The 19605-nt window shown below is 35.0% G+C and overlaps 1 protein-coding gene across 1 annotated transcript; it reads right to left on the minus strand.

Moving 5' to 3' along the window:
• Nucleotides 1-5573: 5573 nt before the first annotated feature.
• LOC128641665 (NADPH oxidase organizer 1-like) lies at nt 5574-17310 on the minus strand. The gene is made up of 8 exons (XM_053694198.1): nt 17239-17310; nt 14816-14896; nt 14637-14712; nt 13551-13731; nt 10311-10501; nt 9058-9171; nt 7887-8004; nt 5574-6096 (listed from the first exon to the last, which is right to left on the minus strand). Exons 1-8 carry the CDS (start codon nt 17308-17310, stop codon nt 5574-5576), a joined length of 1356 nt encoding a protein of 451 aa, XP_053550173.1.
• Nucleotides 17311-19605: the final 2295 nt, after the last annotated feature.

Below are 19605 nucleotides of genomic sequence, written 5' to 3' on the forward strand. Positions count from 1 at the left end.
GAACAACTTAGTCTGGGTAGCCCTAATGAAAAGCAAGTACAAAGATTTTTCTTTAAATGGGAAAAGACAGTCTAATCTTTACCTCTAGATGCTCAACTACAAATAATTGCTCCATTAAGGAAATCAAGATGGTTTATACAACAAATAGAACTTGGACTAGTTCCATCTAATTGGCAAACTATAGGCTAACGGAGTGAAGGTTTTTTTTTTTTCCGGGGGGGGCGGTCAGCTCAGGGTGTTGCTGGGAGTACGGCCCAACTCCCAAAAAATGTACAACATGCCGTTGAGTCAATTATGATAAGTTCGTTTTAGCTAATAACATATAAAGGGATATGGAGTCACATATCCAACAAGACCTATTAAGTGTTTTGTGCTTTCTTAGACAGTTGCCCAGTTAATGATGTGCCTACGATTGTGCTCTGGGTAACTCTGGCTAATGGTAAGTTCAGTGTCTTTTTTCTTGATGAAAGAGAGAAAAAGAGAGAGAAAAAGAGAGAAAGAAAATAAAATAAAAATTGGGAAAAATTCTGTCAATAATGCAACTAAGAAAATAGGATTGAACATTGTGATTGTATGCCAAACTTTCTGACTGTAACCCATGCGATAGATATGTATAATTTCAATAGTGATCATGTGCCTGTAAAGATTTTTCTTTTGACCTCAATATAAAAAAAAAAAAAAAATTAAGATAAATTATATATGACCTTTTACATATGCTAATTAGATATGTGCTATACTTTTGTATAATAAATTTTAACTTTGTTTTTATGTTTTTTACAATATCGGGTGTACATCTGACCTTAACCAATGAGGTATCAGATATCAATTATGACTGTGTATTTAAGACTTGTTTGTAACCATACTATGTTTAAACTGCTCTTGAGAAAGACCGTTGAAATGCGTTGAGCCAAATAAAACGACATCTTTTATTTAAAGAAATTCATTTTTTTCTTTCCTGACCGTTCATGGAGCCACTTGTGGATCCGTTATTCTAATGCCATTCTGTGAGTATTCTACACTTATTTGTAAGGTGTTTGGAAACACTACGCCAATGTGATATTCTCTAAACAGATACAGACACAGCTCTTTTGGAGGAATCGTGAAACACAGAGAGGAACCTTCTGAAAACCCTTATGTACCAGCGCCTCTTTCTGCAACCTATACCGATTTAACAGCCTTTGGGAGAGACTGTTGGAAGGCAGCAGTTCTAAATCAGAGGGGAGTGCTTATCCGTATTGTATACACTTTCTTTTATCTCCAGAACACCACCTGCACAGCTGTACCCACATTCAGTATGCTCACTTTGGGTATTTGCATAAAAGGTTTGGGTGTCCCTACCTACTCTGACAAGGGACTGTGACACACCACCATACATAAATTGCAATCTGCCGCCGTGGTTGTGGTTCTTGGCATTAATTTTGTGGCCAACATTCAATCACAAAGTATAGCGTACCTTGATTTAATACTTAGTTTTGGTATCAACAAAACCATCACCTCAAAAACTTTTTTTAAAGATGTGGACAGCAACAGTTTCTTAGAATACAATAGTAACCACCAAAAAAGTTGGATTCACAATATACCCTACAGTCAGTTTAGAAGGATTAGGAGAAATTGCACAGATTTAGACACGTTTGAAGAACAAAGTCAAATATTTTATTGTTGATTCATAGAAAAGGGATATCCATCGACACTATTGGATAAATCCCTGATTCGCACTAGAAATCTCGACAGGGCCACAATTTTACAAACTAGGAAACCAGTCATTCAGCACAATTCGATAACAAGTAGCAAAGACATTCTATTCATAACTCAATACAATACCAATTTCCACAATATCCAACAAATATTAAATAAACATTGGCATGTTATTTTGAGAGATCCCATACTCAAAAACATAGTTCAAGAAAAACCTAGAATTGTATATAGGAGAGCGCCCCCCTTGCGAAACAAACTAGCTCCCAGTAAAAGAGTCAAACATGTTAATCCATTTAAGAGCACACAGACTTTAAATGTTAGGTATTTTTGGTTTGCAAGGTGTTTACAAATGTGGTAAAACTGGATGTAGTTCATGTAAATGTATCAAATCAGGTTTAAAAACCTTTAAGTCCACAACTACGGGAGAAAGCTTTACTATTTCTGGTTTTCTCAATTGTGAATCGAATTTTGTAGTCTATTTGATAGAATGCATATGTGGCCTACAGTATGTAGGCCGCACTATTAGGACTATCAGAACCAGATGGGGCGAGCATTATCGCAACTGCAAAAATTGCAGGAAAATTAAAATTAAACACAGTATTCCTTACACAAACTCAAGGGAAACTCAAACATATTCAGATTTAATCCCATTGATCACATTCCTAGGTCCTCTGACTATAATATGTTAATAAAACTAAGACAATGCGAGACCTATTGGATATACAAACTGAAGACTTTGTATCCATTAGGTCTGAACGTTATTTTAGATCTAGCAGCCTTTAATTGAAATAACAATATATTTTTAATTTATTTTCTATTTCATTTTTAGTCTGGCTTTCATTATTTTTTATATTTTTTTCACACATTGACCCCCCCCCTTCTTTATATTCCTTGCATGGACATCTATTGGGTTTAATTTTGTACATATTCAGTTTATATCTAGCATGCATATATGGCACTCTGCTTGAATATTTGACCAATAATTATATCTAGATCGGTCATTATGAAAAAACATCCATGATTCACCAGATTTTATCTATGATACACAAATATGCTACAGGTCCATGGTTTGCTAATTCATAAGTGGTATTTTAACATCTCTCTATATTAATCGAATGTATAGGTACACATTATCTTTTGAGATGTATTTGTGCACACGGGTACACTTAATAATGGATCCATCTCCAGGTTAGGATCCGTTATTTATTACTATCAATGAACTAGGTAATATACATCGATGGATGTATCAATACCAGAGTTTTTCTTATAAGTAGCTAGTTTTATTCTATTAGCCTCTTATTTCATATATGTCCTGTAGCTCTGGCGAGTGAGCATGTATATATTTTAGGTTTGGAATATTTAGAAAACAGCAGGAGGGCAATACATAATAATTGTACCTTCGTAGAAAAGATTATGGGATTATGCGGTTATGCATTCATTAGACATCATTCACTACACTTATTTCACTTTTAGTATGCATATTTTATATTCCATGTCTATATTTGTTTTTTTAGATCTCCATATTTGTTATCATGCAAATATCCAGTAGTTACTAGTTAATTGGTGTGTGCATCCTTATTTATAATTTATTAATATCTATGTCTTCTACCTCGCCATATGGGGTCAGATTTTCTTTAGCGTGCTAGCTATTTTGATTTTCTTACACTTTGTTTAATATACAAATGAATAGATTTATATCATTGTTTAAAGCTCAAACGTTATTGTTGTATGTGTTCCTTGTATGTGCTCTGACTAAGCTCACGGTTCTTAAGAAAACTTTCCTGACCGCCAATGTGAACGATCGAGTATACAGTTTTTTAATAGATACAACATATGGTTAATTGTTTTAACGTCCGGTTAGAAATCTTTTTATCTATGGTAGTCACTGTGTTCTCCTTTACTAGATAGCGTTATTTTTAATACTCATTATTGGGGAATAGGTATTATCCACACCTTTGGTAGCCATTGCTGTTTCCTATATTAGATAGTGCTGTCTAACATGTATTGTTCATATTCAATTGTTACGATTTGAAAGTTTTAAACTGTTATTTATATAGCTGATTCTATCTTTTACACCTGAACAGTTTCTCTTATGCGGTTACCAACATTTTTATGTTACCTGTCATTTTATTGGTCATACCTTAGTTTGACAACTTCCGTTTTTTAACATCACAAGTGTATTTAATACCAGTAATTACAATGTTGTGTATTCTCTTTTTATTTGCCTGATGAAACGACCAGTTATGGTCGAGAATCGCGTTGCACATTAATAAAGCGTTTATCCTTTTTAAGTTTTCTGGAAGTTGTCAGTCTGTTTGCAGCCTCAGCTCTTCTCCACACGCTGCCGGGGAAAATACATGCCCTATCCTGAATCTGACGAACGACGCAGTGAATCAGTGTCCTAGCCGCTGTTAAGAGCTAGACTGCTTGAGAGCACTGGTCATAGTACAGTGCATCGGGTTCCGGTAAGCCTTTATTACCATTTTACACACCCATCTACAAGGGACATATTACACTATGAGGCACCCTCTTTTTGCTTCAATCCTATTTGTATAAAAGGTTTGGGTGCCCCTACCTACTCTGACAAGGGACTGTGAAACACCACCATACATAAATTGCAATCTGCCACCGTGGTTGTGGTTCTTGGCCACATGGAAGAGGAGTGCAAAATCAAAATAGGTACAGCAGGTGTAATCCATTCTGGCGCACAGCCATACCAGTGGCACACAAACACCACCCCCCTAAAATTGTGGCAGACTGGCCACAGATGCAGTGGCCCCAGTAGGTCATTCCAGCTCTGACTGCAGCTTCAGATCTGGTCCTCCCATGAGGGAAGGAGTGGAAACAGTGGCAGTTAATGCGGGCGGCAGGCAATATTTGATATTATGGAGGCGGCAGAGGGTGGAAAATGTAGGGCTCAGGACCAGCATAGATAAAGAGCGACTCCGACACTAGAGTGACTGTTCCTGTGGAAGGCAGGGCTATGGCAATTGGTCCCTTAATCTGGACCACACTGAATTAACTTTCAAGCATTGGTGTGTTAAATTAATACAGACAGTAATTAGATCTGACTGTACTCAAATAATAACTAATAGATACTAGTTAATTTAGCTGCCACTCACTGCAGAGGCTGCAAAAAAGTGACGACCTCCCCAATCTGCCGCACTAAACACCGGCCTTGTTGGCCTAGGCAATAATACATCCCTGCTACTTGTGTACATTTTATAAAATAATTTTTTTTAAAAAAAAACTTGCATTACTATATTAAATTATGGAAAAACTTTTATTATTTATTTGACCAAAAAACAAACATTTGAAAATATAATCACCTTTAATTGCAGTCAAATTTGAAATTTAACTTGTTTATTATGAAATACAGAAACATATACAGAAAATTTGCATTACTATATTAAATTTTAAAAAAACTTTTATTATTTATTTGACCAAGAAACAAACATTTGCAAATGTAATCACCTTCAATTGCAGTCGAATGTGAAATACAACTTGTTTGTTATGAAATGCAGAAACATATCATCACATTTTAAGAATACAGTAACTGAATAATACATAAACCATAATAAAGATATATTTAATATTTCAGGTAGATAAAATTCTACTACATTTTTAGCCTTACCGCTTAGTATACACATGTCTATACAGGACAACAATCAGGCAATGTTGCCAAAACAATAATTATTATTATTATCGGTTATTTGTAGAGCGCCAACAGATTCCGCAGCGCTAATAATAACACCCAATTTATGGGTAAAGCAAGGTTTAATCCCCTGACTAGTAATAACCCTACTAATCAGAAGTTCCTCTATGGCTCCTCAGATATAGAGAAGTCTCAGCAATATTTGGCCTCTTCTGCTTCTCCTTCACAGACGAGAGATGGTGCCACTTTCCATATTTTCTTTATTAAGCGTAGCCACTGACCTTTGGAAAGCTTTCCTGGTGATGGTGCTGCATTTCTGAATTATTTCATCTGGATGTGGTCTTGCTGGGATTTTGGGTAGACCAGGACCTAACCCAACATTTGGAATGGAGCAACTTGAACTACTTGTTGAAGAATGATATTCAAGGTCAGAAATGGACTTGGTACTGCTCCCTATCAAACTATCTATGTCTGAATCCACAAATATGGTATCCGACTTGAGTGACATCCCTCCTAGAGACCGAGATCTTTCTCTTTCTCCTGGGGTATTTCCACTTTCCAATCTTTGTTCATCAATACTGGACCTGTGATTTGGGACAGCATAGACCTCTCTGTTTTGTATCCCTTCATACAAGTTAGGAGTAGATTTATATAGGTCCCTGTTAATAAGTTTTTGGAATTTTTCACATGGGTTGCTGTATGGTTTCAGGTAAATGGATGGAATGTATCCTGTTCTTCTGTTATACCTGCAGGAGAACATTGAATTTTTGTTTACTTAAATGGACATTAAAGGAATAGTTTAGTCAAATTTAAACTTTCATGAATCAGATAGAGCATGTCTTTTTAGGCAACTTTCTAATTTACTCCTATTATCAATTTTTCTTTCTTCTCTTGTTATCTTTATTTGAAAAAGCAATAATGTAAGCATAGGAGCTTGCCCATTTTTGGTTCAGGACTTGGGTAGCACTTTCTGATTGATGTCTAAATGTAGCCACCAGTCAGCAAGCGCTACCCAGATGCTGAACCAAAAATAGGCCGCTTTCTAAGCATTCAAATAAAGATACCGAGAGAACAAAGAAAAATTGATAAAAGGAGTAAATTAGAAAGTTGCTTAATTCCTTGAGTGCTAACGACAGCTCTGAGCCCTCGCAGAGTTTTCCACTCTGGTGCTAACGAGGGCTCAGAGCCGTTGCTAGCACTCTCCCATCTTGAGGAAGATCTTGGGGCTCCCACCCGCTTCTACCCCGGCAATCGGGGCTGCATAGTGACAGGAATCACCAGGGCTTCACGTTATGTGCGGTGACGTTACACACAATGACGTGACGATGTTTGTGCGCAACTTTATACTTAACAATGTTAAGTATACGGAAAGGGGGCATGCTGCTTAGAAGCCTGTATCTCAGGCATCTAAGCAGCTACAGACCCCCAAGACCCACCGTTGGAAAGATAATCGCCTAACCTTTCCAACAGTGTAAGTCTTGGGGATCTGAAAAAAATGTTTTTTAAAAAACAACAACTTAGCACCCAGGTGGGAAAGTGCTTAGCACTCAAAGGGTTAAAATTGCGTGATCTATCTGAATAATGAAAGTTTCGTTTTGACTAGACTAGTCCTTTAAATTCTAGAAAAAGCTATTGGTAATAATATAGTTATAACAAAGATTATTCAGAGAATAATATGCAGAAGTAATTTATCAGCTCTGTTAAGTACAGTTAGAGACATATATAAATTAGTTAATAGCCTGCAAACAATGGCTCTGTAGAATATAGTAGTGCTAGGTTTGTGAAGCGTTTAGTGTGCCTACAATTAAATTACAGGGGGGAAAAACAAACTAAATAATAAAAGTATATTGAAAAGTTTTCTACTAGGCATAATTAAACATTTTCTATTGCAATTTCCAAGTGTTTAATGTCCCTTAAAGGGACAAAAGTCATTTTGGTTGCATTTACAAAACGGTATTTTAAATGTGTTATTTTTTAACATGACTTTACCCTGTTCAATAATAACACATTTGAGCACTCATCCGATATATATCAGGATGTCCATATTTGTGCAATGATGAGTTTAAAAAGTGATTGATGATGATTAATTTATTTCTGCTCAAGCAGAAAAAGACAGCAATTCATGCTAGTTGGTCCCTAGGGGCTAGATTGGGAAAACCTTATTTTTATTTCTAAACATTAAAGGTACAGGAAACCCCACACTTTTATTTCCTGATTCAGATAGAGTATACAATTTTAAACTTCCAATTTACCTCTATTATCAATTGTTTCATTCTCTTTGTATCCTTTATTAAAAGAGCAGCAACGCATATATGTATAGCAACCAATCAGCAGCTAGCTCCGAGCTCCAGTACCTACCTAGGTATGCTTTTCAACAAATGATACCAAAAGAACAAATGCAATTAGCTTATAGAAGTAAATTGGAAAGTTGTTTAAAATCTGAATCATGAAAGAAAGAAAAAAAAAGGGTTTAATTTCCCTTTTAATGATAGTAATATTAACTGATACAGTCAATACAACACTAAAAAGTTCTCACCTGATCACCCACCAACCATTGTCAGATTTCTTTAGAACTTCTACGAGTACCCCGATACTGACAGAGAGTTCGTCTTCGTTCTGAGCCTCATATGCTTTTACCACAACACAAAATGTGCCTAGAAGAGAGATTTTAGGAAAAATTAATGATACATCATTTTTTGCTAAATCTTTTTTTATCGCTCTTATTTTGTATGTTATTCTCTGAACCTACGTTTATTACAGATGTATTTGATATAAACAATTATGTGTCTAGTAAAAAATAAATAAATAAAATAAGAAAAGTAGAAAGGTATTTGTATTATGTGAGGGTAAATACATAATATTCTTTTCTACTTCAGAGCAAAGGCTGGGGGAGACAAGGGAAATCCCTCGAGAGACAATCAGTTATCTACAACTTCTGTCACTATATAAAGCCCTGATAAGACCTCACCTTGAGTATGGAGTGCAGTTCTGGGGACCAATCACAAAAAAGATATTGCAGAACTAGAAAAAGTTCAGAGAAGGGTCACAAAGCTAATAAGGGGATTGGAGAATTTAACCTATGAGGAGAGGCTAGCCAAACTGGGTCTGTTTTCTTTAGAAAAAAAGGCGCTTAAGAGGTGACATGATTACTTTATATAAATATATTCAAGGCCCATATACAGAGATGGCAGAAGCTCTGTTTATTCCAAGAAAATTGTTTGTGACCAGAGGTCACAATTTAAGGTTGGAGGAAAGGAGATTTAATCTCCTGCAATGGAAACGTTTTTTCACTGTAAGAGCAATAAAATTGTGGAACTCATTACCAAAGGAGGTAGTGAATGCCAATACCCTAGATACATTTAAAAAAAATTTGTATACATTTCTGTCTATAAAAAAAAATTCATGGATATGATTGCTAGTATTAAATGGGTCACCTTTTAGTGGGATTAATTAAGTTTAACTGGAGCTTTTTGTATATATTTTAGATTTGTATAAGTTGAACTCGATAGACTTCAGTCTTTTTTCAACCTCATCTACTATGTATGTTACTATGTTATGTTACAACTGCTTTATAGCAGATTTTCTTATTCACTTTCTTTTTTATGTGTAACCAATAGACCTTTGATTTGAATTGATTTTTTTAATCAAAATAAATAAACATATAATGAATAGAGGGTTAACTGATATCTGTGTAAGCCTTAGGTTACCTTGTTCAGGACACTCCTGTGTTGCACACACATCTGACGCGCTCCTCAGGGGTTTTAAATATGGGGCGGGGAACCAGGCTATTTGGTTGTTGTCATTTTCTACCAGCCACCAGCCTGTAATACAACAAATTTAAAAGGACATTGTACACTTTTTGTTTATTTTAAAGGTTGTAATTGAAAACTTGCTAAAGTTTTTTATCATGTTTTAAAAAAAAAAAAAAAGTTTATGAAATCTTGCACTAAACCAATTAATCCATTTCAATTATCTTAATTTTAAAAGTACATTTCAGTTCTATTTATTATGCAAACACCTTTGTAATATTCTTTCGGCTGTAAAAACACTGCTTAGCCTTTTTTTATTTTATTTCGAGATTAGCTCCCTTTACATCGGCAATGTGTCAGTCAGGGTGTGTACACAGTCTCTAAATTGGTGTGTATGCTTTGTGCATGCACTTGACTGAAAGTAGGGCGCATGCATTGTGAGAATGCACCAATCAGAAGCATGCATTGCTCAGAAATCTTCATGCATGCTCCTATGATGATTGAAATGTCCATTATAGTGCTAGAATTGCATGCTCTAATTCCTTAGGGAACATCATTTTATCATTAGCGACTCTGCAGTGCTATGTTTTTAATACCGCAAACAATAGTTAAAGGGATACTAAACCCAAATTTTGTGATTCAGATAGAGCATGCAATTTTAAGCAATTTTCTAATTTACTCCTGTTATCAATTTTTCTTCGTTCTCTTGCTATCTTTTAATGGAAATGCAGGAATCTACACTAAGGATCCAGCCCATTTTAGGTTCAGCACCCTGGATAGCGCTTACTGATTGGTGGGTACATTTTACACCAATCAGTAAGCGCCACCCAGGTGCTGAACCAAAAATGGGCTGGCTCCTTAGCTAGGTTCCTGCTTTTTCAAATAAAGATAGCAATAAAGATAGCAAGAGAACAAAGACAATTTGATAATAGGAGTAAATTAGAAAGTTGCTTAAAATTGCATGCTCTATCTGAATCAAGAAAGAAAAGATTTGGGTTCAGTATCTCTTTAAAGTATCTGAGCAGACTCACAAAACTCTGTGGGTCCTGATCGGAAACTTCCATTGATCTAATCACCAGCACTAGTCGCACGGCTGGGCTGCTGATTGGTTCAGTGGCAGTTTCTACTCAGGACTTTAACTACTCAGATTTTTTTTTAACTTTAGTGTCCCTTAAGTGTAACAAGTTACAGAAGTGCCCTGCATATTATACCTGTGCTTTCCTTGATTAGCACATCCAAGATTTCCTGCCGCTTGACCTTGAATGGTTGGTTTTTCAGATCAACTGTTTCAAAGTTTTCTTTGCATAGGTGGCTGGCGCGGATGAGAGGACAGGAGATGTCTTGATTTGGCTGAGGTGTTTCTCTTTTCTCATTTTTCTTCTCAGAAGGCAAAATTACGAGACTAAAAAATAATTAATGGAAATTATAATCAAATTATTTGTCACAAAGTCAAATGTCTTCAATTTCAAAAGTGTCAATTGTTCACATGGATTTCACCCTAGGCCGCTCTAGGGGATACATGTTAATAATAATACTATTTATAATAATATTAAGTTTTCCTATTTAACTCTGCATAGTACCCTTTGATAAACAACACAGTTAGTTACTATATTTTTTCTCCCACTGCCGACAAGTTTTTTTTAATTTCAGATTATTCCTGGGATCTTTTTAATGTGGCAAATAAAACCCTAAAATCCCATCATGCATGTGAAAGAGTACTATTCAAACATGTTAAAATATGTTGGCATAAAAAAGTGCTTATGTGAAAGTTATTTATTTTCATTTTTAAGCTAGCAGTGAGTGCATGTTTGTATACAACTGGGGCTTAAAGGGTCACTAAAATAATTTACATATATATATATATATAGACCTTTTATATTTTATATTCTATTCTCTTTGGTTTAATATGTGGATATCATGTCCGCTTAGCCGAACAAGAATTAAAGAAATAAGGGCTAACTGAATAATACCAGCGTACGCTAATGTGCACTGATATTACAAGTGATGTGCAATGCAAACGCATTGCACGGAAGCATTGCGCTCAGAAGAGCGCGCTTCCATAGGCTCCAATGAGAGGAGTTAAGTCGCGCAGCGATGGGCAGCAGAATTTAAATATATATGTATATGATTATATACATTTATATTTATGTGTTAATGTGTGTATATACGCATATTAACACATAAATATATATGTATATAATCATATACATATATTTTTACAGGGAACACACAGTTTCCATAGAACGCAATGCAAAGGTACTTTTTAGAGACGTTTGTTTCCTAACACCGCACAGCCGCCAACTTTATCCTGCCAAAAATGCCTAGTGCATGCTACTATTTATTATTTTAGAAAAAACACTACACACTGCATTTTGGGAGCAATTGGAGCACATTAAAAAAATTACCCAGAGTTCTGACTTCTGGATAATTTTTTGAGCGCTACTGTTAGCAATAACCAGCCACTTCTTATTTATTGCGCGCCCGTAAGTGGGCAAATTTGCGCGTTAAATTAGTGCTCCACTTGTTATCTAGCCCGAAATATGTAAAGTTTGACACTGCTATACCAACAACAACACTACACACTGCATTTTGGGAGCAATTGGAGCACATTACCCAGAGTTCTGACTTCTGGATAATTTTTTGAGCGCTACTGTTAGCAATAACCAGCCACTTCTTATTTATCGCGCGCCCGTAAGTGGGCAAATTTGCGCGTTAAATTAGTGCTCCACTTGTTATCTAGCCCGAAATATGTAAAGTTTGACACTGCTATACCAACAAAATATTGCATCTTTCCTGTAGTCTCATTTTCCCCCTCTGATAAACTTTGATTGAAGAAAATTAATACAAATGTGATCCTTGATTAGTACTTCTGCACATTTCTCCACAAAAACCTCAGCTATCAGTATTTGCACTGGAGCATGGTATTCTGGGTAATGGTATTAGGCAAATAAGCTTAACAAAGCTTCAGTGTTTTGCTTTCAAAGACTTTGCTTTCAAAGACCACCTGGCTTAATTTTTAAGCTAAATTAGCATCTGACTTGGACCAAAAAATGAATTCTCATGGGCAGCTATTCTTTTTGAATAAAACCACATGAAGCGCTGACAGTGAGATCAAATACTTTTGTACTTTCTGTGCAAATTTAATATATTTTTGATGTTTGACGCCTCTGGTTTGAGGCTTAAAAAACAATTCATTCTGACTCTGAGGTATAACTGCCTCTTGAGGTTTTTTTTCCCATTGCTACACCCAGTACAGATAACTTTTATTTTTTTATGCCTGTGGAAATGTGACTATTGGACAATTAGGAAGTGATCAAATTTGCAGAAACGTGTAACATTAACTTAATGTATACCCTTTTATATGTATTATGGTATATGTAGATGTTAAAAGCTTCAGTTAATGTCAATACTGTATAAGCCAATATCACCCCTGCTGCTGTACAGACCTCTAAACTGTCCCTCTTTGAGAGGGACAGTCCCTAATTCTGAGTTCTGACTCGCTGTCCCTCTGAGACAGCCGCTAATTTCCCTTAGCCCCACCCATGGAGAACACAGACCTTTTTTATGACTCTTTCAGACACCCACAATCCCACCCACTAACCAGCCATGACCCTGCCCCTCTCAACAAGGCCTCACCCCCACAAAATAGCAACACTTCCTCTTTAACCTTTTGAGTTCCTAATACCTAGTCACAAATGTTGGGAGGTATCTAATCACCATTCAAGTAAAATAAAACTAACTTATTTTTCCCACTTTCCATCTATATAAGCCTAATGGGTTGTCTTCGTAAATTAAAGGGACATGATACCCAAATGTTGAAACACTTGAAAGTGATGCAGCATAGCTGTAAAAAGCTGACTAGAAAATATCACCTGAACATCTCTATGTAAAAAAGGAATATATTTTGACTCAAATTTCCTAAGTATTCACACCCTAAATAGACTTTATGCAGCCAATCAGGATGCTTGTCCCAGGACTTGCAAGTTACTGTGCATCTGGCATGTGAAGGCACAGTCATGTTATTCCCCTATCCAGTTTAAGCAGATTCTAGGAAATCCCATGAGATTTCAGTGAAATCTCATTAGATCAACAAAGGCAAATCATTACCTCAGCACGACTGATGCTGATTGGCTATTGTTTTTTTTTTTCTTCTTTAACTTGCTGCTGAACAGCAGCTGAAGTGTAACTGTTCAGAGAGCACTTACTCTGGTGAGCTGAAGACATTTTGAACTAAAATATCTTCACTTTTTACATATCATGTCATATTTTTACAGTTATGCTGCATCACTTTCAAGTGATTTAGCTTATGAGTAGTATGTCCCTTTAAAATTACTTTTGGGAATTTCTAATCTGTACTTAAGTATTTGAAACTTTTTCCCGTCACATTTATCTGACAAGCTTTACACAGCATTTAGAATATTACCTACTCTTCTCATGCAATTCTGACTCACCTGTTTTCAGGGAACGAAGGGTTAAGGTCATGTTTTTGCAGGGTAAAAAACTGGACCACACACATACTCTGAGAGATCTTATTATCCAGCCTGAGTAATGTTTGGCAGTAAGTCTCCAGGCAATGAAGTTTTTCCAAAAACTTGTGCGAATCTTTCCTTTTTGATGCAGTTCGAGAAGTATCTAAAGAATGAACACAAGTTTTGTACAACTATTTTTTTTTATTTGAAAACAAGTATTGTGTGCTGTGCGCCATCTGCTGACTGAATTTTGTATTGCAAGAATGAAAAAATTCAGATTTGTTGGAAAAAATATTTTTTTTTTATATAAAACACTCAATTAGATCAGCTTTACATTAGCACAATGAGTTTTTAACTAGAATTTAAAAAATAAAAATAAAGAACTTAGTGCTAATGCAGAATTTGTGAGTCAGTAAGTATATTGCACATACATTTATCATTGTAATATTGGTTCTATACAGTTAACTGCAATGTGGAATATAAATACAATTTAAAGGGATGCAAAAGTGAATTTAAATTTAGAATTCACTTAAAGGGGCATGAAAACCATAAATGTTTCAAAATTCAGGTAAAGGATACAATTTAACCCCTTAATGACATGACATACCCTGCATCCACTCGCATGTCATCAAGGATTTTTTTTTTATCCCAGTAATAGTGGGGCTCAGGGGCTGATATTATTACATGCTTTACTCCAGAAGGCATCCAGCTATAGCTGGCGGTGGGACCTGTGCTAATTAACCCCTTAGTTAAAAAATGACAGCTGATATACAGCAGGGTACATTGGCTGCCATTAAGGGGTTAACTTTTTTTGCAATGTACTCAAACTATAAAATTTGAGTAAATTGTTAAAGAGAATAGTATACCCAGTTAGGTACTATACACGTCTGGAAAATTATATTTGCAGTAGTTTTGCAAAAATGCTTTTGAGCACTAGATGGCAGCAGTACATTCTTGCAATATCTGCTGCCATGTAATGATCAAAATATCTGCCTGTCTAGCCATACTGTTATTATCGGTTATTTGTAGAGCGCCAACAGATTCCGCAGCGCTAACTGTTGCTTGTACCTTTTAATTTTGGGATAATCCGATCGGATTTTTTCATGGCTCCAGCTTCCAAAGGAAACGTTTTCTTTAGCTCTTTCTTTAGAGAGAGAGAGAGAGATACACAAGTGGACATTAGTAAACTAGCTAAAATCCAGAAACATAGAAAAATATTTTGAAGTAAAAAGTGCATAAATATTTACCTGAAAATTTTTGAACACATTATATGTCCTATAAATGAGCACATTGTTTTGATCTGACCATAATACGGAAAACATATAAGTCTGGAAAATAAACAAGAAAGTTTGGATTATACAGAGATGTTTTGAGACTGTATATAGATATAGTTACATAAAGGGACACTCAAGTCAAAAATCAACTTTTCTGATTAATAGAGCAGTAGTTTTAAGACACTTTCCAATATACTTTTATTATCATATTTTTTTACAGTATTTTTATATATACACTTTCTGGGGAACACGCCTCTACTGAGTATGTGCACAAGATGACAGGGAATATGTATACTAGTCTGTGATTGGCTCATCTGTCACATGGTACAGGGGACGAGAAAATAGGAGAAAAAATAAATATCCAAGAAAAAACAAAATCTACTGCTTATTTGAAATTCAGAGTAGGTGCTATTGCATTGCTTTTTTATTATGCACTTGTTAATTATGCAAGTCTACTGTATTTTGTGATCCTTAACTAACTAGAACAAAAAAAACTAACCCAGGTTTTCTTTTTGCAGGGGGGGGGGGGGTAACAGAGTTTTTAAAACTAACTAATTTACATGGATACTATAGCACACAAATACAGAGAAAATGTTATCATGTTAAAGTTTAAACAGGGTTTGAAAATCCATAGTTCAAAGGGTAAAAAATAACTATGCACATTTTCAGCTTTATAATATTGTATAACAATAGCAAAACAATACTTTAAAATGTTTAATTGATTTAAAAAAAACATAAAAATTAAACAAACCAACATATTTTCCATCTCAAACTCTCATATGAGTAGAAATGGAAATCTTGCATTTCACGAGATTTCACAAACTTGTATCAAATTTATTAACCAGTAACAATATACAGGCATCAGATCCATGTATTTTTAAATCCAATTTTAAAAATAAAATCTTACGTTTGAGTGTATTTTACATTTTAGTATATGATGTAAATATAAAAAGAGAGAGGGGAGTAAATGTAAAATGAGCGAAGGGAGTAAATATAAAATGAGAGAGGAGATTAAATATAAAATGAGAGAGGGGAGTAAATATAAAATGAGAGAGGCGAGTAAATATAAAATAAGAGGGGGTAAATATAAAATGAGAGAGGAGATTAAATATAAAATGAGAGAGGAGATTAAATATAAAATGAGAGGGGAGTAAATATAAAATGAGAGAGGGGAGTAAGTATAAAATGAGAGAGGGGAGTAAATATAAAATGAGAGAGGAGATTAAATATAAAATGAGAGGGGAGTAAATATAAAATGAGAGGGGAGTAAATATAAAATGAGAGAAGAGATTAAATATAAAATGAGAGGGGAGTAAATATAAAATGAGAAAAGTAAATATAAAATGAGAGAGGAGATTAAATATAAAATGAGAGAGGGGAGTAAATATAAAATAAGAGGGAGTAAATATAAAATGAAAGAGGAGATTAAATATAAAATGAGAGAGGGGAGTAAATATAAAATAAGAGGGAGTAAATATAAAATGAGAGAGGAGATTAAATATTAAATGAGATAGGGGAGTAAATATAAAATAAGAGGGAGTAAATATAAAATGAGAGAGGAGATTAAATATAAAATGAGAGAGGAGATTAAATATAAAATGAGAGAGGAGATTAAATATAAAATAAGAGGTAGTAAATATAAAATGAGTGAGAAGATTAAATATAAAATGAGAGAGGAGATTAAATATAAAATGAGAGAGGAGATTAAATATAAAATGAGAGAGGAGATTAAATATAAAATGAGATAGGGGAGTAAATATAAAATAAGAGGGAGTAAATATAAAATGAGAGAGAAGATTAAATATAAAATGAGAGAGGAGATTAAATATAAAATGAGAGAGGAGATTAAATATAAAATGAGAGAGGAGATTAAATATAAAATGAGAGAGGGGAGTAAATATAAAATGAGAGAGGGGAGTAAATATAAAATGAGAGAGGGGGTAAATATAAAATAAGAGAGAGGGGAGTAAATATAAAATATGAGAGGGGAGTAAATATAAAATATGAGAGGGGGTAAATATAAAATGAGAGAGGGGAGTAAATATAAAAACAAGGATATAAAGGAGCAGGGCAAGGAGAGTACAGATTAAACAGGGGTAAGGGGGATATATAAAAGGTCAGGGGAGTAAACAAATGGTCTAAGATTAGTATAAAGAGAGAGAAGGAAGAAAGATTTAAAAATTAGTTGAATAAGGAAGAGTTTAAGAGATTAAAAAACTCCAGGACTGAGAGCTCACAATCAGATAAAGATTAATGACCAGGTAACAGCTGATTCCTGCAAGAACACTGATTTATTACACCATAAACTATCAGCAACTACAACATCCGATGCTTTGTGATAAAAAGACTTAGGTAGATACTAGATAGCTATAGGAATATCCATTTCCCCTTCTAACCTTCTGAGTCCCATGCTGCAAAACCCCAACGCCTTCCACCTCAATGGGATGCCGGGTGCTGCTTTGTCTCATTGTCACAGAAAGATGCTCGACTTGCACTTGACACAGATCTGTAGAGCACCGGGACACTGAGGCTAATTAACTACACACCTGAGGGTGTGGCTGACAATGCTCCAACCAATCAGGAAGCAGCTACTCTCTCTACCTTTATTTCTAGTTAATGATAAGATAAAAAATTCCTTTTGATATTTTTTGGCACAATAGACACTAAGACCTAAAGCTTTTCCTCATACACAGTTAACAGTGGGCAAATCACTTAAAACAAACAGTGCCAGTTCAGAAGAGACTTCTACATATTTTATTTACAGCACACAAAACAAAGCATAGAATAAATTCAGTAATATTCACTTAGCTTGCACAGAACATAGCTTTTAATTTTATCATCTCATTGTGTATATGAGCAGAATATGTTTTCTGTACTATATAGAGCATGAAACAAAAATATTTTGTGAGAATCTTGTTTCCTTAAAAGGAAATTAAACATTATAAATTATAGAAATAATAATGTATTCAAAGCAATAATTAGCTTGAGAATAGTATGTAGATGTATCTTTAAAAAAAAATAGTTGTTTAAATATTGATGAAATCAGCGTAAAAGTTTAGTTCTATATTGTTCTTTAATTTCTATGAATTAATGGTATGAATTAATGGTAGCTGCCATGTTGAAACCTAGATTTATATACTATCTTCTGCTGAGGACCATTAGAGACAGAAACACCCCTTAGGTGCTGATTTGAGTGTACTTAAGTTAAAGGATTGTAAAAATCAAAATTAAACTTGACCGTTTTGATAAAGGATGAGATTTAAAAAACAAAAACACTTTCCAATTTACTTCTCAACATTTTTAACAGGACACAGGAAGTGTCTTGAGCACAATATGAATAACACTGTTGCAAATACTGATGCCATATAGTGCTCTTTCATGATTTAAATAGGGCATGCAATTTTAAACAACTTTCCAATTTACTTTTATTACCAATTTTGCTTTGTTCTCTTGGTATTCTTAGTTGAAAGCTAAATCTAGGAGGTTAATGTGCTAATTTCTTAGACTGCCTCTAATCTGAAAGCATTTTGACAGTTTTTCACCACTAGAGGGTGTTAGTTCATGTGTTTCATATAGATAACATTGAGCTCAGGCACGTGAAGCTCCTAGGAGCCAGCACTGATTGGCTAAAAAGCAAGTCTGTCAAAAGAACTGAAATAAGGGGGCAGTTTGCAGAGGCATAGATACAAGGTAATTACAGAGGTAAAACATATATTATTATAAATGTGTTGGTTATGCAAAATTGGGGAATGGGTAATAAAGGGATTATCTACCTTTTTAAACAACAAAAATTCTGGTGTTTACTGTCCCTTTAATAGTATCCAAAGTACAAAGAAAGTCCAGCACTCATTGTTAACAACTTGGGTGCAAGCTGTAATAGGGCACTGCACACACCCAATATCAATATCCAAAATTTCAAAGCAAAAACAGCAGCACAAAAGAACTGGTAAATATTATTCATGTGGAGTGCTGCTGTTTTGCTTTATCACCTAATAGTGCCAGGTACACACGGTCGATCAGTACTGGGTTTGTGCATGTAGCATTGATCTTATCGCTAAAGTAGCCTTATCCACAGCCCAAGTATATTATTGATTGTTATTTACTTTTAACCTTTTTATATTTACTGAAATTAATCACATAAGATTAGTAGAGTGAGTAATTTTCTAATGAAATTAGTTCTTAAACCCATTTTTTTCAGTTGCAATTGTAATGATGATTAATACTCACCAACCTTAGGACAGTAGAGAGATTAAAATAATCAGCTAAAAGAGAGTAGCAACTTCAGAAATACTATATGTTTCTTCCTTCACTTGCGGATTCATTAAATTACCTAGTGTACACTGCAGTAGGAGTGCACAATTAATGCTTTATTTTGCAGGGAAGAAAGGAAGACTAATTATTTGTATATCTATAGTCACTAAGCAGTCAGCTGGTGTTGCTACTTGTTTGCTGGTGTGAATGCCTGTATAGTCAGTAGGCAGCTGTCTCGGGTCTGTGTAGACAGATAGTAAGCATGCTTGATGTGTGTGTCTGTATGGGCAGATAGTAAGCAGCCTTGTGCTGGTGTGTGCCTTTATAGTCAGTCAGTAAGCAGTCTGTGTGCTGGTGTGTGTCTGTATGGGCAGATAGTAAGCAGCCTTGTGCTGGTGTGTGCCTGTATAGTCAGTCAGTAAGCAGTCTGTGTGCTGGTGTGTGTCTGTATAGTCACTGTCAGTAAGCAGTCTGTGTGCTGGTGTGTGTGTCTGTATAGTCAGTAAGCAGTC

Source organism: Bombina bombina, chromosome 11 (assembly GCF_027579735.1).
Source record: "Bombina bombina isolate aBomBom1 chromosome 11, aBomBom1.pri, whole genome shotgun sequence".
Taxonomy (NCBI): Eukaryota; Metazoa; Chordata; class Amphibia; order Anura; family Bombinatoridae; genus Bombina; species Bombina bombina.